The sequence below is a fragment of the Sebastes umbrosus genome, chromosome 20, assembly GCF_015220745.1.
Source record: "Sebastes umbrosus isolate fSebUmb1 chromosome 20, fSebUmb1.pri, whole genome shotgun sequence".
NCBI classification, from domain to species: domain Eukaryota; kingdom Metazoa; phylum Chordata; class Actinopteri; order Perciformes; family Sebastidae; genus Sebastes; species Sebastes umbrosus.
This window is the reverse complement of record NC_051288.1, coordinates 2,261,734-2,286,240: the sequence shown is the minus strand read 5'-3', so window position 1 is coordinate 2,286,240 and position 24,507 is coordinate 2,261,734. Positions and strand designations below refer to the sequence as shown.

The window sequence follows — 24,507 nt, the reverse complement described above, 5'->3', positions numbered from 1 at the left end:
CCCTCTGTCTGCCATGTCCGCCGTTGCCTCCTCTGCTGAATTGTAAATCACAGTGCCTTCTTTATAAAACACTCTCAGTCTGGCCGGGAACGGAGTTCGAAATCTTATCTTTCTTTCTTTCAACACAGTTTTCGCTTCTGCGTACTCCCTCCGCTTCCTCAGCAGCTCCGGTGCGTAGTCATGATCCAAGTGGATCCGTTTACCTTGAAAGTCAAATCTCTTTTTCTGCCAAGCTCTTTTAATCACCTCCTCCTTCATTCTGTAGCTAGAGAACTTGACCGCCAGTGTCTTGGTGGGGCTTTGGCCGGAGGTTTTGGAGCCAGCGCTCGGTTAGCCCTCTCGATGTTTAGCTCTGTAGACGAGGGGAACTCCAAACCTTTCCTTAGCAAATCTTCCACGAAAGTAATCACTGAAGTCATGCCTCTTCATCTCCTTCTCTTACCCCTTATATTCGGACATTGTCACGTCGTGCCCGGTCCTCCAAATCAGTCAGTTTATTCTCCGTTTGTATCTGTAGTTTCACCAGCTCCGACAGCACATCCTCCGATGACTGGATTCGGGCCTCGGCCGTGTTGATTCGCTCCTCCGCTTCTTCCACTCTTCTGTAGATTTTATTTATATCCTCTTTTATGCCATGTAGTTGCCTACCGGACGCATTCCTGAATTCTCGTAACTCTTTCAGGATTAAGCCCAGGCTGGCATCGGGACTCAGCCCCGCGGCAGTGTCCGGCGTGTCTTCCTCCATGTTGCTAATGCTACTAGCTCGTGACAATTGACCGTCTTCTTCTTCGTCGGGTTCCTTACTTTGTGCGGGATTTTTCTTCCCCATTTTAGGCATATATTCGCTCGCCCGCTGTATTCACACTTGCTTTAACACATCTCCTAAAAAATTCGAGTTTTATCGGGCAACTTTTAATTTTACTGTCGGGAGCCTGTCACTCTATGCTGCCATCACGTCGCCAGCTAGACCGGAAGTCTTAATCGAAAACATCTCTTTCAAACTGTATTTATATTTAATTATGTTTATATTCAAGCCCTATATTGTTTAACTTGCACTAAGACCGAAGTAGAGAGAGTCTCATTTTTCTTCTACTTGTGTGATTTTCCATTTTTATACACATATTTATTGAGCATTCTTGAAGGGAACCAGAGATGACTGCTCTGTTGTAACTGTTGTGCATCTGATAAATAAAGAATCTCTCCAAGATGGTAATAAGGCAGGTGATGTCTTAAATGTCCCAAATTATAAAAAGTGAGATTTTCATGTTTTTTTATTATAAAGCAGGCTTAAATCCTATATAAATACTGTGAAAGTATCGAAACGCTCAATTCACAGGGAAATACACAGCCCGTATATAGAAACTCTGCATTTGAAACAAGCCGTTAGGATTTTTGTCTATTTGTGATGTCACAAATATACAATATTTATACCATTACAGAGTTTTGAATGTAGACATTCTAAATGTGCATATAAATGGACCCAAGCTGTTGCCTAGCAACGCAATTCTGTTGCAATTCCGTTGCAATTCCGTCAAAATATGCTAAAACGGAGCGTTTCAGACGGAGGGTAAATACGGGCATATTCTGGCAGACAGTATGAGGAAAATAAAGTTTTTTTTTAACATTGCAGCATGTAAACATGCTCTAGTCGAAACACAAAATACAAGTATAAACCTAAAAAATTAGTACAATATTGGAACTTTAAAGGGACTGTTTGTAAATTCTTACACGTATAAATCTACCGGGTCGGGATCCCATGCACGCTTGTGTATGCGCGCTCGCGTGTGGCCGGAGTCTCTGCTCCTCTGCCTGCTTGCCTTCACTCACACACCGCGCGCGTTCTCGCTGTCGTTCCACCTCTACACGTGCATGTGCGCACACTCCACACTGCAGAAGAGTTAGTAGCTCTGAGAATATCTAGTGAATGTACAGTGGACGTTTGTGCAGAAATAACTGCTGCAGCTCCTCCAGACCAACAGAGGTTTCCCGTGTCTTGTGAAGTGACGGGGCTCCACAGAGAGAAACGTTATCGTACCCGACCAAAACTCCGGTGTCTCCCCTGTTCCCTCCGACTGCGGTCGGGAGGCTGAGGCAGGAAAAGCCAACACTAGGATCAGCATTGATTCATGGAGAGACCTTCGTCTGGTCAGCTAACATTACTGCCAAGCAGCTGAAATATAGAGTGATTTTGTGGTTTTAGCTGACGTGTGTCGCCTCACTGTTTTGAGCGATGCTCATCATGTCTATTTAGAGCGAGCAAGCACAAGCTCGATACTGACTTTCGTTGACTTAACGTCCACAGGTGTCGCTGTTAACAAGCATTTCTGAAAGTTACAAATTGTCCCTTTAAGGACTTCATCATTTCAGTGTATCGTGCTTTGGAGGTGCAGCAATGCTGGTATGGAAGTTTTCATTTACAATTATTATTTGAAATACCACAAACTAAGTGCCACACGGTGAACCTAGATCCTTCAGGCCCCCTAAGGGCCTGGGGCTCCAGGGCAATTGCCTGCTTTTGACCTTGAATCAAATGGCATGAGAGGTCAGAGAGGTTAACCATAGAGCCCTGATCCAGCCTGTGTGAAACAGAACCAGTAAATTTCTACGTGTGCCATATTAACAGTGAAAACGTTGTAACTCAGTGAGCCACAAGTATTTATTTTCTATTAGGGATGCATCCAATGTTTGATTGCTGGAAAATACAACATTCACTCTCCTTATAGGAAGCCATGTTGGCCTGGTCTTCTTAAAGGTCCCATATTGTAAAAAGTGAGATTTTCATGTTTTTTATATTATAAACCAGGTTTAAGTGATATATAAATACTGTTAAAATATCAAAACACTCAATCCATAGAGAAATACACACAGCCCGTATTCACAAACTGTGCGTTTGAAACAAGCCGTTAGGATTTCTGTCCATTTGTGATGTCACAAATATACGATATTTAGACCATTACACGGTTTTAAACGTAAGCATTCTAAATGTGTACCAGTTTATTTCCTGTTACAGTGTATATGAATGACATCAACTGACAGGATGTAAACATGGACCCAAGCTGTTTCCTAGCAACGCAATTTCGTTGCCATTCCGTTGAAATGTACTAAAACGGAGCGTTTCAGAGAGAGCATGAATACAGGTATATTCAGAAGGACAGTATGAGAAAAATAAGGTGTTTTTTTTAACATTAATGCATGTTAACATGTTCTAATAGAAACCCAAAATACAAGCATGAACCTGAAAATGAACATGATATGTCCCCTTTAAAATAGAACTGTTGCTTTCTGCTAACATAAATACCCATGCTAGTGTTCTTGGTCGTGCACACGTAGCAGTATACAACAGTGTCATGCACACAGGGCCCCAGCAGCTGCCTCCATGCTAATGATTAAAACCATTCCAGCCTCCTCCATCTCCACGGCCAATGAACTCCAGAGACCGGGGAGCTTGTCTATACCGCTGTTGGTTTAGAGAGAAGAGCGTCTGCCTGGTGTCACTTTTAACAATGAGGGTGACCAGAAGCTCTGTCAAACACGGGGATCAGAGAGGAGCGACGTCAACGGGGATGCATCCGTTGTTTGATCGCTTTTAAGAGCACAGCGTGGTGGCTCTGTTTTACTTTGCCAACTTTGCGGCGTTAGGTTTCATTTGATCACCTTGGCAGTTCATAGAGGCTCAGACATTAAAACTGCATAAGGTAATGTCTTACACTGATGATGCCAGTTTGGCAGAAACCTCTGGGCTTCAATGCCCTTCGATTACTTTATGGGATTATTACAAGTAAACTATTGGTCTTCTCTCAAGTGGCTGGTGAGTTCAGAAGTGTGGAAGAGTTTCAGACATTGAACAGGAGTTTCAGTTGTGTTAGTGGCAAGCTGGAGACCAACAATCACCCTCCTTTAAGCTCTGCTTTGGTCTCCACCAACTCCCAAGGGAAATATCTGGCTCTCTGGCTGCTACAGTATGTTCACTAGCTAGTCACTAACTTTTTTAGTGTGCCACTTGGTGCTGGGGAGATAGTCCACAATGTGTTCATCAGGGCTTTAAAGTTGTAGGTTGTAGGTCGTAAAATTAACACTGTGTCCTAACTTCCTGCTAAGAAAGCAAACAAGCCGAACCCCCAAAATTACAAAGTGACAGACTATTATTATGGCCCAGCGAAGGCCCTCTCTCAAATGAATCGCCTTTTTGAGGGCCTTAACATGTTCAAAAAGTTGTTAAACTTGGCCCACTTATCAGACACGGTGAAACATTTAATATTTTAAGGGTCTCGGGCTCGGTTGTTTTAAAATGGCTCGCTAGCACCGCCTAGACAGTTGGAAAAATGGAGCCGATCCAAGCTGAAATTGGGTGAAAGCGGGGTACACCCTGGACAGGTCTCCAGACTATCACAGGGCTGACACATAGAGACAGACAACCATTCACGCTCACATTCATGCCTACGGGACATTTAGACAACAATGAACCTAACCTGCATGCCTTTGGGCTGTGGGGGGAAACCTGAGCACCCGGAGAAAACCCACGCTAACACGGGGAGAACATGTAAACTGCCTTACAGTAATTGTTATTGAAAAAAAGTAATCTACCTAGCCTTGCAAATAGATTTGATGTTATGTAGCAAAGATTTAAGATATACACCTTGCCAGTACCTCAACATGATGGAGGTGATGGAATCTTGTTTGTTCTGAAAGTAAAATTCAAGTGTTTTTTTCCAGAGGAAGTCTCCTGGTTATTTAGTTGTTAACAGTTTAGATAGGGAGTGTTTCTTTGGTTGAAAGTAGTTCCAATAAAAATGTTTCTAAGTGAGGTCTGTGGATTATCCGCAGCAAGGACATTTTTCTGGAAGGTCAAGTTGCTGTTGAGTGCTGTCGGAGCCAGAAATCTCAGAGATGGAAATCTGAAAATTCTGGCACATAAAACTGAAAGTATCTGCATTACTAAAAGCTGCACCGCTGTATAGGGTGTGAAGACGTGATTTAGGTGAACCGATCTTTCAATAATGCTGTGATATTAAGACCTAAGAGACCACATCTTTCTTCTAATTTTAGATGTAGTGATGGCGATGAACTTTTGGCCTCTGTGTTGGAATATTTGTAACATGTTCTGCTTTGATTAGCTCTCCAACAATGTCACGAGAGATGGATTCAACACCCTGTGAAAAATGCTTTAGGAAAAAATGTTGATACAAATCAACACACATCCTGCAACCCCTCTGAATTCCCCTGCAATGAATTCCTCAACATAAACACTATCAATTTTGTCTCCGTCTTCGGGCCGAGGGCCAAACCCCCGTGGCTCTGTTTGTGTTGTTTCTCCCATCCTGCCCAGATTTGGCCACAAATGTCTCCCACTTGAAAACAGGACTGTGTCTTTTTTTCTTCCTCTCTTGTCCCAGAACATGACCCTGACTACGACATGACTAAGGACGTGTCTACTCGCAGGAATTCCCCCATTTAGACTGGAAGGTGGGGCTGAGCTCCAGCTGACTCCACATTCTTTTTCCTAGAAGGATTACAGACTGAGGGGCCCTTTCCCATTACATAATGGCAGGTTTTTTTTTTTTCCTAAAGAAGAAGATAAGATCCCGGCAAAAGATGTGTTCACACTGAGAGACAGACCTGCAAAAGTGCCAAATGTCCACTAGAGGTTTGGGTCCAGTCTGATGAACAGCTACTGATGGGGATGACTGAAAGTCTTTTTTTTACAACTATCTTATTTTATCCTCAAACTGATGTGTTTGTTCACGCCGACTGTTAATATTTAGTATTCCTTCTTTTGAGTTTATTAAATACTTGTCGTTATCGCACAGCAGCATTATCGATACGTGCTTCTCCACACTGAAAGAGGCGCTGTGCGCATTTTACGCACGTGGCACGGCGTCTGAAACATTCATTAATGAGGCCTATTTACATCTTGAGACAGGACAACAGGATCAGTGAGCATCTAACGCAGGGGTCTACAACTTGCAACTCCGGAGCCTCGTGTGGCACTTTAGCCCCTCTCCAGTGGCTCCCTGTGGAGTTTTAAAAATGGAAATGAATAACTGTTTTTTGTTTACATTTTCATTCTTATTTATCATTGTTGTAGGTCTATGCTACAACGATACGACGGTACGACGGAGTATTAGGGCCACATTGAGGAAAAAAAATTAATCTGAGATTTAGAGAATAAAGTCATAATATTACGAGAATAAAGTCATAATATTATAAAGTAGTAATTTTACATGTTATTTAATTTTTTCTCGTAAAGTTATGACTTTATTCTTATAATATTACAAAGTTTTTTGCGTAAAGTTATCACTTTTTTCAAGTTATATTACGACTTTTTCTCTCGTAAAGTTATAACTTTATTCTCGTAATATTACGACTTTTTTCTCGTAAATTTATGACTTATTCTTGTAATATTGCAAATTTTTTCTCGTAAAGTTATGACCCTATTCTCTTAATATTATGACTTTTTTTCCCGTAAAGTTATGACTTTATTCTTGTAATATTACGACTTTTTTTCCCGTAAAGTTATGACTTTATTCTTGTAATATTACGACTTTTTTCTCGTAAAGTTATGGCTTTATTCTTGTTATATTATGACTTTTTTCTCGTAATATTATGACTTTATTCTGTAAATCTCAGATTGTTTTTCCCTCAATGTGGCCCTAATACTCTGTAGTACATTGTCTCTTTGGCCCTCACTGCATTAGACTTATATACTATATACTTAGACTATAAACTGTGTTACCTTCATCACAATGCTCAAATGTTTTGCGGCTCCAGACAGATTTTTTTGCCTAAAATGGCTCTTTTGATAGGAAAGGTTGCTGACCCCTGATCTAACGGGAAGTGACCTTCAGAGGTTTCTACATATTATTCAGTTTTACTGTTTTACTACATGTGGAACATAGCAGTCGTCCTCAGGATGAGTCCAGCTCAATCAGAGCTGTCGGGACATTTTTATTGTAACTAAAAATCCAAACTGCATTTCCTCTAGAGCAGGGGTGGGCAATTCCTTTTCCCAAGGGGCCTCATGAGATTATTTCGTTATCCCACTCACAAAGATGAGTAACTGGGCTTGCATCGCGGACATCACAGCTCTCGTCCAGCGCTAAGGAGAAAAAGTCAAAATTGTCCGCTTTGTTTTGCAGCTGGATATCCTGATTTCCCGCGATTTCTTCGACCCTTCTCGTTACGGTTTGCCTGGAGAGGGGCACATTCTCAAATGCTTCTTTTTCTCAGGGCATATTAGCGCTGCAGAGTCCACCAAACACTCTTTAATAAACTCCCCATCAGAGAATGGCTTACTGTTTTTAGCGATTTTGTGGGATATCCCAAAGCTGGGTTTGACTGCTCCATCCCTGGATGTGTGAAGCTTGGTAAAAAGTCCTTGTTGATTTTGCAGCTTAGCTAGCAAAGCTTCAGATGTCCGTGCCCGCTCTGCATCAGTCAAATTCTTATATTTCTTTGCATGTTTAGTCTCGTAATGGCGATTCAAATTGTAATCCTTAAACACAGCGATCTGTATTCCACAAACTATGCACACGGCTTTACCTTTGACTTCAGTAAATAAATACTTAGAAGTCCATGTTTTGTTAAAAACTCTACATTCTGTGTTAATCTTTCTTTTTTTAAGGTGAGCTGACATTTTTGAGGGCTAACAGCTAACTCACATCTCTCGTAAACGTCTGTTCGCCAGTGAAGGCGCAAACGCTCGCAGGCACGCCCACATGCACGCCCACACGCACGAACGTAGGCCTACGGAAATTAAAAAAATAGCAGTCGCCCTCAAAATAAAGGAAGCGCATTCACCATATCAATATACATAACACTCATCATAAAAACAACACGTTATTGCCAGTCGGCCACTGAAATAATGAAAGTACATGTTATTATACAATAAATGGGACAGATCAATGAGTGTAATCGTCTCGTTACACATAAGTCGGATCATTACGCACAGACAGGGATTTTCCCTGAAACACTCTAATTCACAATTAAATTCAGTTGAAATCTAAAAACATATTAAGTCAACACACACAGGGAATTAAAGCATCAACAAAAACTGAACATTTATTACAGGGCTGTTGTATTGCATTTCATTGTATCATGTTTATATTTTCAATAGATGATTTTATTGACGTAACAACTTCATGCCTCAACTAAAATAAAGTATCGAGACGCAAACATACTAGATTATCGTCACTATGAGATATTATTGCTTCAACAGACATACAGGTGTCACAAACACATGTTAAATGTGTCTTCTTATTAAGCGCGTCCCTCAGTGCGTGCGCTTTTAAAACTTGCCGTAGTTTATTGTAAACACGGATGTGACGTTGCTCCTGTTTTCTGTTGTCATGTACTAAAGGACATTTTGGTCAGCTAGCTATAACAGAACATTTTCCAAGAGCATTTTTACACTCTTACCAACTACCAGTTGCGTCTTAAATATTTATTAACGTGTCCATGCTGAGAAAGAAAAATAGCAACAATTTTCACAAAAAATGCAAAGGTAGCTAGCGTTAGATAGATAGCTAGATTCCTGCAACATATCTCTTACACCCTTCATTCATCACTCATCCATCTGCTGACAAACTGATCACACTGACTCACACACCTCATCACCTCACTATGTGTTTTTTGGTTATTGTGTGTTTAATAATAAACTTGTACACCTTTCAGTTTAAATCTGTGTCTCTGCCGTCTCTTGTCATGGCTCATGAGCCGGGTACTCATAAACACAACAAGTTAAAAACACACACACACACACACACACACACACACTCAGATAAACTCACCTGATTTCCCGTAAATGGAGATGGGAGGAGCCACACAGACCAGGTGATCCAGGTACATGAGAACAGAGAGGAAACCCTGAATGTTTTCAGTCAGACTCCACTTTTGAGTCAACAGAGCAGAAGGATGAAGACTGAAGACTGAAGACTGAGGCAGGGTGAGTGTTAACCCAACATTTTATTATTTAACTGTCAAAGTCTCTGAGTCGGTTTTGTCCCTGTGGACTGTAGAGGAGAGAAATGTAAGAATGAACTCAACAGTTTGATTCTTCTGTGAACACAAAGTCATGACTGGCTGAATAATATTTATTAAACCTGCTGTAACCCAAGAAAACAAGCAGAGATTTAAAGACAACTGATCAGTTGAATGCTGGACAGTTTTATGATACTCTATGGTGTGTGTGTGTGTGTGTGTGTGTGTGTATGTGTGTTATTTCCTGTTCTATTAGCCTTGCCTGTGACTCTTGAACAAACTTGTTTATCTTGATTCTTGTGTTCTGAGCTCACAGTCGGTGTTCCTGTTTTACCTCTCAGACTGACTTCAGATCAGAAGATGAGTCACTGTGTGGAGGAAGAGGAGGACAGAGAGTCTCTAGTCTCTGGCTGTCTGTCTATGAAGAGTGACTGGTCCAAAGATTGTCCTCCAAAGTTCAGTAATGAACCTGGACCATCAGAGTCAAAGTAAGAGACTGTTTTTACTGTAAGTTGACCTGATCGACGATGATGTATTGAGAATGAAAACAAAAGGTTCTGCTAAAATATTTATATTCCTCAACATGTAGCTTCATGTTGTACTAACTGAGCAGGGAGATGTGTCAGTTCTGGCTACCATCTATGTTTGGATTATGAAAAAGAGTTGCAACTCAGGAAAATGGCTTAAATTATGTTTTAATTATGCAGCAGACAAAAAAAAGGAATATTACAGAAAAAGCACATTAGTCTTTAACCAAATTGATTTAGACATACTTTTAATTCAAACTGCTCAAGCCAAAAGAGATTGTCATAAACACACTGTGTTAAAAAGATGATTTGTGTGAGTAATGCACACACGCACGCCCTCATAGATAAACTCTGAGGTCAAAGATTTCCTGTTAATAGAGAGGGGAGGAGCCACAATGATCCAGATGATCCAGGTACATGAGAACAGGGAGAAAACCCTAAAACTAAACTAAACTAAACTAAAAAGTGTTCAGTCAGCTCAGACTCCATTTTGAGACAGAGTAGAAGGATGAAGACTGAAGAGTGTTAATCCAACATTTTATTAAATTCGGGGGAAAAAAAGTTTGCAAATTTGTGTTTGGTCAATTTTTTCTCTGTTGTTACAATGCTAATGGTCATTGTATTTTACATCGTTGGAAAGCCTGTTTATTTACCTTCGCAATGATGTCCAACTTGTAAGGATCATGCATTTGTGGGATGAGCAGCACAGCTGATTATGTAGGTAGTGCCCAAGAAAAATTTGCCAAAATGCTCTGCCAATGGTAAACAACAGCCTGGCACCTCCTCCTCATGCTGGTCACCAACCTGGTCACACGTTGCTGTGGGATGGCGTTCCATTCCTCAACCAAGATTCGTTGCAGGTCAGCCAGCGTGGTTGTGTTGGTCACTCTAACACGTACAGCACGCCCAAGCTGATCCTACAAGTGTTGAATTGGGTTGAGGTCTGGACTCTTGGCAGGCCGTTCCATTCTCTCTCCTCCCACATTGTGGAGGTAGTCTGTGATAACCCCGGCTCTGTGGGGGCGAGCGTTGTCATCTTGGAGGATGAAGTTAGGTGCCAGATTGTGGAGATATGGGATCGCCACAAGCTGCAGAATCTCATCCCGATATCTCACTGCATTGAGATGGCCTTCAATGATGACAAGCCTTGTTTTGCCAGTGAGGGAGATGCCGCCCCACACCATGACACTGCCCCCACCAAAAGCTGTTACTCCATCGGTGCAACAATTAGCATAGCAGGAGAATACACTGTTTACCATTGGCGGAGAATTTGGGCAAATTTCACTTGGGAACTACCCACATAATCAGCTGTGCTGCTCATCCCAGAAATGCATGATCCTTACAAGTTGGACATCATTGTGAAGGTAAATAAATAGGCTTTCCAATGATGTAAAATACAATGACCATTAGCATTGTAACAACAGAGAAATAATCAACCAAACACAAGTTTCCAAACTTTTTTTCCCGAGTTTATTTCACTGTCAAAGTCTCTGAGTCAGTTTTCACCCTGAGGACTGTAGAGGAGAGAAATGTTAGAATGAACTCAACAATTTGATTCATCTGTGACCACAAAGTCTCGCCTGTGACTCGAGAACAAACTTGTTTCCTTTACATGATCACAGCCAGTGTTCCTGTTTTACCTCTCAGACTGACTTCAGATCAGAAGATGAGTGATTGTGTGGAGGAAGAGGAGGACAGAGAGTCTCTAGTCTCTGGCTGTCTGTCTATGAAGAGTGACCGGTCTAAACATATTCCTCTGAACTTCAGTAATGAACCTGGACCCTCAGAGTCAAAGTAAGAGAGCTGCTACTAACTCATTTATAGGACTAATTTTCACTTTCCTCTACCAATACTGTTTTCTGTTGATTTTGTGTTTCTATTTTAAAATTTCTACTAAAATGTATTTGCTAACTGAAGTTGAACAAACTTTTCTTGACACAAAGAGAGAACCCCCCCCCCGAGCCAGTTTTACTTCCTGTTTTTTGGTTGTTTCTCAAACAGAGAATGGGGGTGTGGTAAATAGTCAGATGTAATTCATTACCATGGCAACCAGATTGCATCATTTTCAACCCAGATTAGATTAAACCAGTTTAGATTAATTTACTGTTTATCTGCTCACAAATGAGACCAGAATTATCTCAACACACCGACTCTCTCTCACTCGCTCTCTTCTTCACCGTCTCCTCCTGGCGAGGCGGCTGTCTGGTTGCTGCTGCACCGAGGAGCTGCACCGCCGCACGCCGGCCACAGCGCAGCGCAGGATGGGTAGACGTGTAGCTGAGGTCCACCGATTGAAATGCAATTTCAGGACGTTTTGGAGGTTCACTGTCCACCAGCACCGGCTGCTCTCTCCTCAACTCCAGCACCGGCACCGCTCGGGCTGCTCTGTGATTCGTTTATTTCTCCAACCGGACTTTTCTCTTGTTTTCTCTTTTGAGCTGAAAGTTGTGCTCCCCGTCGTTCTGACCTGTTAGAGGCCCACAAACCTCCAAAACGGTATCGTCTGTTTTCCGTTAATTTATCTCCAGCAGGAGGAGACGGTAAAGAAGAGAGCGAGTGAGAGAGACATTCAGTGTGTTGTGTTAAATCTGTCAGTGGCATTTTCTGTTATTCACTGTGTTGATTTCACCCGTTCAACGCACACACAAACGCCATTGTGAAAATAAACACCTTAAAGTAAGGTGGATGAAACTAAACGATAAAATGAAAACCCTCAGTTAGTTAATGCAATAAGTTGGGCTAGATAACTACACCTAACTAGATAACTACACCTAACTAGTTAACTACACCTAACTAGTTAACTAACTAGAAAGACAAACTGACAGACAGATAAACAGATTTATTTTAATAACTGTAATCTAAGAGGACTAATACAAACTTTTAAACCACATTATTGACAGTAGCAGTAGTTTGTGTGTTTGTAGCTACTGAAATGTCTTTGTCATCAGAGAATTTATCAAGGATTCATGTGATATGAATAAAATCATCTTGGTGTTTGCAGAGTTCAGTACAGACCGAGAGCAGAGTCTCCAGTACCCAGCTGTCTGTCTGTGAAGAGTGACTGGTCCATGATGTCTCCTCTGAACTTCAGTAATGAACCTGGACCCTCAGACACAAAGTAAGAGACTGTTTCTACTGTAAGCTGACCTGATGGATGATGATGCATTGAGGATGAAGACTAAATGTTCTGCTAACAGATTTATATTCCTGATGCAGAACCATTAGTGCAGATACTGTTTCAAACTAAGATGGATCTTAATATGGGTTTTATAGCCACAAACTACTGATTGTATTTCTGTAACAAAACACCCGAGAACCTCCATTTCACAATTTACACTTCAAGAAAATATTCATATTTTTGCCCAAATGTTTAAGTTGCTGTAAAGATTTACAACTATTCAAAATTTGGAAGAATGTGCTTCAAATGTGTAATTCATTTTCTCACATTTGTCTTCAAAATACTGTGTTGGTTTGACTTCTCCTAAAATCAGCTGTTATGACAGCTTTTTTGAAGTGGGGTTGTACGTATACTCCCGTGTTCTGGGAAGTGCTTTCGTGATGGAGTGCTTTTGTGATGAAGTGCTTTTGTGATGGAGTCTGGTGGCTTTGAAGAGATCGATATATATAACTGGGAAAAAAAAGTTTGGAAACTTGTGTTTGGTGGATTATTTCTCTGTTGTTACAAAGCTAATTGGCATTTCATTTTACATCGTTGGAAAGCCTGTTTATTTGCCTTCACAATGATGTCCAACTTGTAAGGATCATGCATTTCGAGGATGAGCAGCACAGCTGATTATGTGGGTAACGCCCAAGAAAAATTTGCCAAAATGCTCTGCCAATGGTAAACAGTGTATTCTCCTGTTGGTATTGACTCTTGTTTTGAGTTGTTTTTGTGGATTGGATGATTGAACTCTCTATCAGTAACAAGGAACCAACAATACATATTGGCTATTTTACACTTTATTCATTTAATACACCGTCAGGAGCCTCAGTAGCGGTGGAAGATCCATACGCAGCCACAACAGCCTGGCACCTCCATTCAACTTGCCCTATCGCACGGGCCTTACCCAGATTAGATAAACGTGGCATGCCGATGCTCGGAGCAGACACCAAATGATCACTTTAGTAGGGCGCAGTACCCAGCAGGCCCCAAACAAAACAAGAGCTCAAAACAAGAGTCAATACCAACACTGTTTACCATTGGCAGAGCATTTTGGCAAATTTTTCTTGGGCGCTACCCACATAATCAGCTGTGCTGCTCATCCCACAAATGCATGATCCTTACAAGTTAGACATCATTGTGAAGGCAAATAAACAGGCTTTCCAACGATGTAAAATACAATGGCAATTAGCATTGTAACAACAGAGAAATAATCCACCAAACACAAGTTTCCGAACTTTTATTTCCCAGTTTATATATACCTCACCATCAGACAGCCCTTTCTGACGGAGAACTGAGGCCGTTATATCTCTCTCTTCAAAGCCACCAGACTCCATCCGCAAAAACAGTGATTTTCCCTCTCAGAACAGGGGAGTTGCTGGTCTACCGCTGCTTCCATCGGTTAGTTAGTTTGTGTTATTGTGTGACTTTCTGATCTGAACTAACGTGGCGTCCACAGCAGTAAATCACTTAGCTTCCTGCTGGTACTCCTGTCTGCTTCTCATAACGGGAGCACGCCGACCGCCATCTAAGTTACTGTGTGTCATGTTAATACACTGACTAAAAGGATGTATATATTTCAATCAGGAGCGACTCCATATTGAATGAACAATAATTTAGTGCATGGTGCATGATAAGTTGAATAGTGCAAAGTCTTTGGTGATTAGAGTCCATCATGATGTAGTATATCAAAGGGGGGTAGTGATGCTGTGTCATGCTCAAAACTGCATGTGATTATCATAAAGTGGGCATGTCTGTAAAGGGGGGACTCGTAGGTACCCATAGAACCCATTTACATTCAAATATCTGGAGGTCAGAGCGTTCTAGCATGACATGGTTGGTAACAATGGATTCCTTAGGTTTTCTAGTTTCATATGTTACCAGTATCTTCACTCTAGCTTGAAAACTGAGCCTGCTACAACCTCTGAAAGACAGAATAGCGTCCGTCGGATTGTTAAGAGGTTAATAAGACAGCCAGATAGGAAATTCAGCTCATTAGTGTTTATGAAAGCAGCAGAGTTGAAATAAAAGGAACACTGTCATCACAGACTGAATGCTGAATTCAATCAGAAAAGTAACAACTCTTTAACTGTTCCCTGTGACCATCTGAGCTTTGAGACAGTGTCGGACAATCAACAAATCATTGTAGTTATAAAGACATGTCTTCACAGGAAGAGGAAGATGAGTGATGTTTCTGTGGAGGAGCAGATGTCCTGCTGTGCTTTGTGTCAGGACGTCCTGAAGGGTCCAGTCTCTACCAGCTGTACCAGCTGTGGACACAGGTTCTGCAGACAGTGCATCACCTCATACTGGGACCAGTCTGCTTCATCAGGAGACTCCTCCTGTCCCCAGTGTGGAGAAAGACCCAGAACAAGAGCTGGACTGCATCCAGCCGGTCTGACCAGCACTGTACAAAGTAAGACTATACATCTGTCTTATGACGCCTGCATGTCTGAAAACACTACTTGTTGGTTTAATACAGTGACATGTGTTGTGTCATACTGCACGACCATTTAAGATCATTATAAATATCATTACATTTTAAGTCCCCCTGGAATTTAAGTGCATGTTTTTTTCTGCTCCAGCATTCATATGTGCTCTGTATCACCTGTCCTGTGTTCTCCTTTGAGAGGAAATCTGAACCCTTTGGTTATATGATAGCATCCCTTGTCTTGGCATTAACCCAGGGGACAGCAACCTACTATCAAAAGAGCCATTACTTCGCCTATACAGTATAGACATCTCTACAACTGTTCATAGAGAGACCACAGGGACAGTCACATGTCATTAAATATGGGAAGAAAAAGGCAACACACTGGGCAAAGAAGCATTTTTGCCGCAGGCTGTGAAAGATTATGAGAGATTGTTTTGTTAACGTTAAAAAAAGGTCTCATGGAAAGAGACGACCCGAGGGGGAAGCACCGAGAGACAGAAAGTAATTTAGACTTGGAGGTAAGCGACAGTAATAATTACAGTACACAAATTCAATGTTTGGCGGTACGTACGTCGGTGTTTAGTGTTTACTGCTGTTGCCAGGCAGCCTACTTTCCATTCCCATGCCACTCGTTGACTTCTTGCTAATCTACTTGATATTTTTTTTGTACGCCTCCTGGCGTTTCGGAGCATACTGCAACAAACAACTCGCTTGAAGTCCTTGAAGCCTTTTCTTCCGTAATGTTGTGATATCACCAAGTTACACATTTGCATAACACAACAGTGGGCTGACTGACCAAAAATAAGCATAACAGGTCCTCTTTAAATTCTCTTTTGGGATTTTGAATCCATAGCTAGCTTAGTTAAGGAAACTCAAGATTAGCCACCGCTACTGAGGCCAACAAAATTAGAGGATAAGGCGCCGGGCCGTAGACGTATGTAGGCTAAGACGCATATTTTAGTTGACTGAAATGTTCTGATTTTTTTTATTCAATGCATAGTCATGGCTACACATTTTTAGAGTTGGAGAATGTAAGGATCACTACAACAATGATAAACGAAAATTAAAATGTAAAAAAATAACTGTTATTCATTTCCATAGAATTATTTGTCAAAGCCACAGGGAGCCACTGGACAGGGGCTACTGAGCCGCAGGTTGCTGACCCCTTCATTAACCAATCAGCAATCTGTTTTCTCTCAATCTGCATAGATGGAGACAGCGAACTATTAAACTGTGTAAAGCAGTAACATCCCTGTTCTATATACCACTTTCATACCAATGACCAGGGTTGGACCAGGGTTAACCTACTCTGGTCCAGCGTCGGCGTTAGGGGCGGGCCTTGGGGGTCCAGGCCCGTCCAAAAAGGTCACTGTGCCCCCTCAGCTGAATTCTCTCCTCACAAAAAAACTAAACTGGAATAACAGCTAGGCTATAAGTAAAATTAAGTCATACAGTTTGGTAATGGAAGGACTTAACACTGCAATGCAAAATAAAGCACAAAACAGTGATAGTTTTGCATTTAGGAAACAACTACGACATGTACTTGGGCTTGATTACATTGTTTTCTATAACTGGCCGCGAGGAACACGGCGCTGCACAGCGCGGCGCAACGTTTTGTCTGAATTTTTGTCGGACACCTTGTCCCTATTGTTTCCTGTCACTCATATTGAGAGGAACGGCTGATTAGTTTAGATTAAATGAGCCGAGAAAACCGTGTCAGTTATCCTGGATGTAAATGAAGATATTAACCTGATTATTGAGACTGTTAGCACAAGCATCGACGCTCACAGTTATATGTTTTACTAGTGAAACTTTATTACGAGCTACCTGTCAAAAAATATAACAGCCACCTCACTAATGGTTCAAATAAAACACGAACACACAGCAAAAAGAGACAACTGTGGAAACTCTGTGAAATATGAGCCGTCACTGCAATAGTACAATCAGTAAGAAGCCTTGTTTTGATCCGCTCCGTTAAACGTTTGTGTGTTTTTTTAAATCTAGCTCAAACTGAAAAAATGAGAGAAAGTAGGCCTACAAACCGGGTGCATTAAAGGACCAAGAGAGTAAAAAGCATCCTGTGCTACTCTTACATCTTACTTTTTCTACCTGTTTGGATTATTTGTTCTGTATAGTGGAATAAAACAATGGACTAATGTTATAACGTTATACAGCAGGCTGAGCAGGGACAACAACTGGTGAGTGAACCATCCACATTTAGTCTTTATTAAATTAAATTATAGTTATGAAGAAATCAGTCAGACTGTTAAATTAATGTGTTGTTTAACTACCTGTTTACTGTATCTCGGCACCCGTCTGTGTGCACATTTTGACCCTGGCATGAGCAAGACGCAGGGCGTGCCTGAGAAGTTATCTGTAGCCTTCAGTACCTCCTCATTTCAAAACAGAAACCATAATAAGGTGGCAGCTGGCTGGAGAAGATCACTAGATAACAACCTACTTGATCTTGGCTATATCGTTTGTTATTTCCAGTAAATATCACAAATAAAACGTGTGTTTTCTGATAAAAAAAAAAAGTACGAACGTAGGAAGATAACAAGTACTACTAACCCATCTTTTAAGTGGTTATGTCTCCAGCTCCAGTCTGATCTGGAGATCACAGCTGATATGTTCCTGGTTTGTTTACATGATGTAACAGAAGTGCAGATTTAACGGATTGTGGACAGAGAGCGCCAGATGCAGTGCGATAGTCGGACGCTCGCATCCAGTTAGGACATGGTGTTAGTTTATAACCTGTTTTTGTGGACATAACAGAATGTGTATGCGTGCGTGCGCGCCTGTGCGCATAAGTGGCAGTATGTATACACCTCTCTGTCAGTTTATTACTTTCATGAAACATGATAATGTTAAAGATACACTTAATAAAGACTATATGAGGTGAAACAAAATGCCCCCCCTGTCAAAGCTGATTGCCTGTCCGCCCCTAACACTCTGGCGCCGACCCTGCCTATCACACAGCCTGTTCAAGGCAGGACTGTTGCAAAAAATGAGAACGTTTGTGACCCAGCCGCCATTTTGAGATCAGTTGAGGAAATACCAAGCACCGCCCACCAGCTAAACGCTTCACTACAAGATGTTTCTGAACACATTTGAGGAGAGGAATAGACATTACAGTAACAGAATATTGATTCATATTTGATCAGCGCTTCCTAGTTTGACCGTTTGATCAGAGTTCACAAGTGATTGGCAGTTGCCTCAGTTGAATGAACAGCCAAAAGGAACGCTTTCTCTCTGAAATGACCTGTGATTGGTCAAAGTCTCCCGTCACAAACTAGATTACCTAAGCCTGAAAACAGAGCCATGAGGAGGAGCAGAAGTCTAGTTTTCTCTCAGAACACTTGAATTACAATATGCTGAAAGGTTATTATGGAATTTTTGCCCAATTATGCCAAAAAATATACTGCCTACTGCATGTTTGAAGTCCAGTGTATAGGATCTGGTGGTATCTGGTGGTAGTTTTTTCAACGTGTTTTTTAGATGAAACGGGCGAAAACAGTGAACGGCAGGCTGCAGAGTGTGTTTACCGCTACGACCCCCAACAGCCCTCGTCACATGTCATGTTGCTTTTTCATACATCAGAGGACTAATTTGCTGAATCTTCACAGGTCTTTAGACCGCAGTGGAAACACAGACAAAAGTGGACTGAAGGAACCTTTTAGTTCTTTAAAAGTAGTAGGACTAAAAAGTCCCAGGAACTTTTGGTGGAAACCCGGCTTTTGTTATTGGTGCTGTTCAATAAAAACAGGTCCACGCAACGAAATATGAACATATTCTGCATTATTTGATGAGTGGACCAGTTTTAAATATTACAGTGAGGAAGGAACAGCCACAGTGAGCTGTTTAGATGAAGAGCTGCAGACGGACAGCTGAGGCTCCGCCTCCTCTGCTGTCAATCAAATATTTACACCGACTGAGAGAAAAAAAGGAGCATTTCTGATGCTTCCACAAAAACCGGACTGTATAACCTTTGCTTCTTTTTTATTTACTTTATATTGATCACTTTCGTATTGGCAATGAAAATAATGAGAAGATTGTCAAAACTTTTTTCCTTCTTTCAGCAGATAGAGGTCTGCAGGAGGTTGTAGATGAACATAAGATCAGTCTGAAGAAGAGATGTGAACGTGTGACTGAAGGAACTGATGAAACAGGAAGTGGAACCCTCCTCAACAGGATCTACACTGAGCTCTACATCATAGAGGGACAGAGTGAAGAGGTTAATACCCAACATGAGGTGAGGCAGCTTGAGACAGCTTCCAAGATAAACGACCTCCTTGACACTCCAATCAAGTGCCAGGACATCTTTAAAGCCTTACCTGACCAACTGGGAGACATCAGAGTTGTTCTGACGAACGGCGTCGCTGGCGTTGGAAAAACCTTCTCAGTGCAGAAGTTCACTCTGGACTGGGCAGAGGGCTTGGAAAACCAAGATGTCAGTCTGGTGGTTCTGCTTTCATTCAGGGAGCTGAACTTGATCAGAGATGAGCAGTACAGTCTTCTCATGCTGCTCCATGTTTTCCATCCAACATTACAGAAGGTCACAGCAGAGAAGCTGGCTGTCTGTAAAGTTCTGTTCATCTTTGACGGCCTGGATGAAAGCAGACTTTCACTGGATTTCCACAACAATGAGGTTGTGTCTGATGTCACTCAGAAGTCATCAGTCAACATGCTGTTGACAAACCTCATCCAGGGGAATCTGCTTCCCTCAGCTCTCGTCTGGATAACTTCCCGACCTGCAGCAGCCAATCAGATCCCTCCTGCATGTGTTGACAGGGTAACAGAAGTACGAGGCTTCACTGATGCCCAGAGGGAGGAGTACTTCAGGAATAGAGTCAGTGATGAAGAGCAGTCCAGCAGAATCATCTCACACATCAAGACATCCAGGAGCCTCCACATCATGTGTCTAATCCCAGTCTTCTGCTGGATCACTGCTACAGTTCTGGACCACATGTTGACTACAGACCAGAGAGGAGAGCTGCCCAAGACCCTGACTGACATGTACTCACACTTCCTGTTGGTTCAGACAAAGAGGAAGAAGCAGAAGTATGGTGAGGGACATGAGATGAGTCCACAGGAGCTGACAAAGGCTGACAGGGAAGTTCTTCTGAAGCTTGGGAGGCTGGCATTTGAACATCTGGAGAAAGGAAACATCATGTTCTACCAGGAAGACCTGGAGCGGTGTGGTCTTGATGTCACAGAGGCCTTGGTGTACTCAGGAGTTTGTACAGAGATCTTTAAAAGAGAGTGTGTGATCTTCCAGAAAACAGTCTACTGCTTTGTTCACCTGAGCATTCAGGAGTTTCTGGCTGCAGTCTACATGTTCCACTGTTACACAAACAGCAACACAGATGTACTGAAGGACTTCCTGGGAGAAGAATATGTTCATTCAACCCTGAAAGACTTCCTGATGGGAGCCGTGGAGAAATCCCTTGAAAGTAAAAATGGCCACCTGGACCTGTTTGTTCGCTTCCTTCATGGCCTCTCTTTGGAGTCCAACCAGAGTCTCCTAGGAGGTCTGCTGAGTCGGACAAAGAGCAGTTCAGGAAGCATCCAGAGAGTCATCAACAACCTGAAGAAGATGAACAGAGATAATATCTCTCCTGACAGAAGCATCAACATCTTCCACTGTCTGACGGAGATGAACGACCTCTCGGTACATGAGGAGATCCAAGAGTTCCTGAAGTCAGAGAACAGATCAGAGAAGGAACTCTCAGAGATCCACTGCTCAGCTCTGGCCTACATGCTGCAGATGTCAGAAGAGGTTCTGGATGAGTTGGACCTGAAGAAGTACAAGACATCAGCGAAGGGACGACAGAGACTGATTCCAGCTGTGAGGAACTGCAGAAAAGCTCTGTAAGTCCAGAAGTGATAAACATTGTAAATCAGTGTAGATTAGTAGTTTAGTTCTTCAAATATACACACTATAAAATTGTTATTATCCTTCAAATAGTGTTCTACATGTCTATTACATTAATTATGTCAGTTGTATTTTGTCACAGATGTTCTTGAGCTGTTTCAAATGTTGAGTTAAAAAATGTTTCAGTTGGTTGTGATTATAGCTGCTAAGGTAATGAACACTGTTTTATTCATGGTATTTCTAATAACTGTTAGATTTAACAGTTTCTTTTATTTATCTTTATTTGGGTGATGGAGGTGACATGCAAAACGGATAAAACAAATAAAAGACTTTAGAGGTGGTTGTGGTTTCACACCAGGTGCAGCCAACTAGAATCCCCCCCCCCCCCCTCCCTCCGTGATGGGGCCCAGGCCGATCCGTGGCGGGTCTGTGCTGGGAGCATATATATATATATATATGCCGTATACTGCACCCGAAATCAGTTGTTCTTATCATATTTGATGTGTATGAGGAAGTGTGCTTCTGTAATGTAGGTGGGTTAAAAATTAATAGAGGTATTATTCGAAAATTTTGTTAAGGTCCTTTAAAATCAATTGGTGAGCACTGTGTTAAAACCAAGGAGGAGGAACACATTTTTTTCAGGTGCAAAACAAGTTATTTTTTATTGCTAAAACAGTCCTTAAAACAGTCCCTTTAAAAATGAGTCCACTAAAATCTGCTACACCTTTCTAAAAGTCAATAAAAGAGTTCAGCTAAAATACCCAGGGCCAAGGGTCCACGTTAAAAACAGGGGGTTTAAAAAGAAGTCCAATGCAGTCCATCTTTTTCTTTTTCTGGACCGTGTCCATCACCGAGTTGCTCTCCACTCTTTGGCCGGATATCCAACAAGACACAAAAACAGCGCTACTTTCAACTCTTCTTTTTCTCAAGCCAGAGTGTTACTAAAAACAATGGGTACTTACGCGGTGTGGCAGAGCTCCTCACTCTTCCGCTGCTGTACCGTCGCGTTGTAACACTCTGAACTCTGCTGCTGGCGTCCCACACTTCGCTGGTGTCTGCTTGTGTCTCCTCTGTGCCTGGTCCTCTCACGGCTTCTGTTCGGCACGTGTTGGCGTTTCTCCGTTTTTTTGGCCAGCTCGTCCGCTGTACTGCCTTCCGCTACTTTTCTCAACTGCTCCTCGCTGTTCACGGCTGCTCACGGCTGCTCACGGCAACTCACGGCTGCTCCCGGCTGCTCCCGGCTTCTCTTGGCTTTCCCGGCTTTCCCGGCTTCCCGACTTCTCCTTGTTGGTCATGGCTTCTCTCGGCTTTCCCGACTACTCGACTTCTGGCGAACCTCACTGCTTGCTCATCCTTTTCTTTTCCGGGCCATCAGCGAGTAGTCCCTCCTTTGGCTGCTGATTGGTCACCTGTCACCCAGCTCTCCTGTCTCATTGGTTTACTGTCTGTCTCTCAACCAGTGGGGCGCTACACAGGTGAAGGTGATCAGCTTCATTAAACAGGTGTGAAGCAGAAGTAAAAACATAAAAACTCAAACCTAAAACCATGCAGAATAAACAGCACTAATATAAAATCATTCATCATAAAACATGCAGAACAAATACAACACTAATATAAAATCATTCATCATAAAACAAAGCAAATATAAATATAAGAAAATAAACCCAATACTTCTGCAGTGCGACACTTCCCACTTAGAGCATACTGTTAATGATTATTATCATATAATGATCATATCATGATGATAAGGTCATGAAAATATTATACTGAAGCTTTTTGTAAAACATGATACAGATTGTTGTTTTTATGCATAAAATAGTGAGATGCCTGAAGGAGACACGCCTTTAGTTACTGATTGTACCGTTTATTCTGTCCATGGAAGCTCTAATAGATTATTCAGCAGAATTAACCTACATGTAAATGAAAGCAATAGGGAGGGAAACAGATAATATAGGCTACAGTAATAAATAGCTGCTCTAGTCTGAACAGCTGATTTGTCACAGACCGGACAAACTGACAGAAACAGATTTGGGTTTTTTTCACAAAAAAAGAAATACCCTAATGTAGGCCTATCCCCCGTTTTCCAAATTTATAACAAGGCACAAATAGTTATGAATGTATCGCAGACATCGTCACACAAAGTTTATAAAGTTAAACCTGATTCAACAACTCACAAAAAGGCATGATTTTGGGGATTTCCTCCCAAGGATCAAATTGTTGTTCAAACGTCAACAAATAAGGATTGAAGCAGAATATTTTTCTTTAGATAAAAATATGTTGCAAATTTTGTAAATGATTACATCAATCTTTTTTCAATACATTTTGACTTTTGGACTGAAAAACCGAGCACCGCAACGCTCGCCGTGCTTCTGAGTGTGTTTGAGAGAGAATGACAGAGAGAGAGAGAGAGGTGACTATTGCATGCAATAAATTATTAATATGCCTAATAATTATTTGAATGTCAACACATTATAAAGCTTCGAACTACAGGGTTTCTGCCAGAAAAATCATGTATAGAAAAACCCCTAAGACGCAGGAACTTGGCTTGTGTCTTGAGGAGTTGTAGCATTTATTGACCAACAGCCTAAACTGTACACACACTGCACTGTTACGCTAACAACTAGTTACAGCTGACAGCTTGACCGCAAACACTGACACTCACTAACGTTAAGCACACAGCCTACGCACTGAGTTCGTAGTTCCTTAAAGGAGTTCGCTATTTATATAACACATTTTAGTTTAAAAACATCTTAAAAATACATAATTCCCCAATGCTTAGGCCGAGCGGGGAGTCATCTCAGGCCTGGGGGGCCGCCGGGCTTGCAATACACTGGTGGAGACCCTGAACTATTATGTCCTACAGCCCTAGTTGACAGTGTAAAAACATGTTGTGCGCTTGCAAAGTAAACCCTTCAAAAAAACAAAACAAATAAAAAACCCGAGGGTGGTGCTCAAGCTGCTATATTATGTTATTACTCTGGAATTTAACACACGTGTCCAGCTTGTCGTTCTATTCAAATAGGTATGTATAGATATTTACACCTCTCTTCAGGTGATCAGCTTGAATTGGAGGTACATAGATTATGGGTGCTGCTTTTACTCAGGCCTGGATTGGCCATCGGGAGCACCAGGCAAATTTTAACACTGGCCTGGCTCTCCAGGCCAAACAGCTTGCCAGGCCAGTGTTAAAAATGTAAAATGTAAAGGGTAAATCAAAGCAAAAATGACAAGAGACAGATAACATCAAAATAAAAGGTTATTGTACTGGTGGCCCCCGGGACCTCCGTGCCACCGACACCGCTGCTGCCAGGAAACAACGGGCTACAGAGCTGTCGGGGATGAGACAGAACGGGCAGGCGGGCAGGTGTCAGCTCCGTGCAAAACACAGGAACAAAAACACTGACACATCTCTGACAGTATGATAATAATTCACTTCACGAGAGAGGACCTCAACTCAACAACGCTACACCATGACAAGTAACCGCGGCAGTGTTACTTGTGGCTGAGTTTTCTCTTCCATTCTCCAGAAAACGTG

General features: G+C 41.9%; 2 protein-coding genes across 6 annotated transcripts in view; both read left to right on the top strand.

Annotated features, from left to right (window-relative positions):
• ube2d1b (ubiquitin-conjugating enzyme E2D 1b) overlaps positions 1–24,507 on the top strand; it is a 197,588-nt gene that overhangs the window by 68,562 nt on the left and 104,519 nt on the right. The gene's annotated exons all lie outside the window — the stretch shown is intronic.
• Positions 9,034–24,507, top strand: part of LOC119479540 (NACHT, LRR and PYD domains-containing protein 12-like) — a 30,830-nt gene continuing 15,356 nt past the window's right edge. The window contains exons 1-5 of the mRNA XM_037755280.1: positions 9,034–9,464; positions 11,126–11,297; positions 12,505–12,621; positions 14,835–15,079; positions 19,177–20,968. Of these exons, the coding sequence (XP_037611208.1) occupies positions 9,440–9,464; positions 11,126–11,297; positions 12,505–12,621; positions 14,835–15,079; positions 19,177–20,968 (2,351 nt within the window). The 5' untranslated portion in view covers positions 9,034–9,439. The remainder of the gene's footprint in view (positions 9,465–11,125; positions 11,298–12,504; positions 12,622–14,834; positions 15,080–19,176; positions 20,969–24,507) is intronic.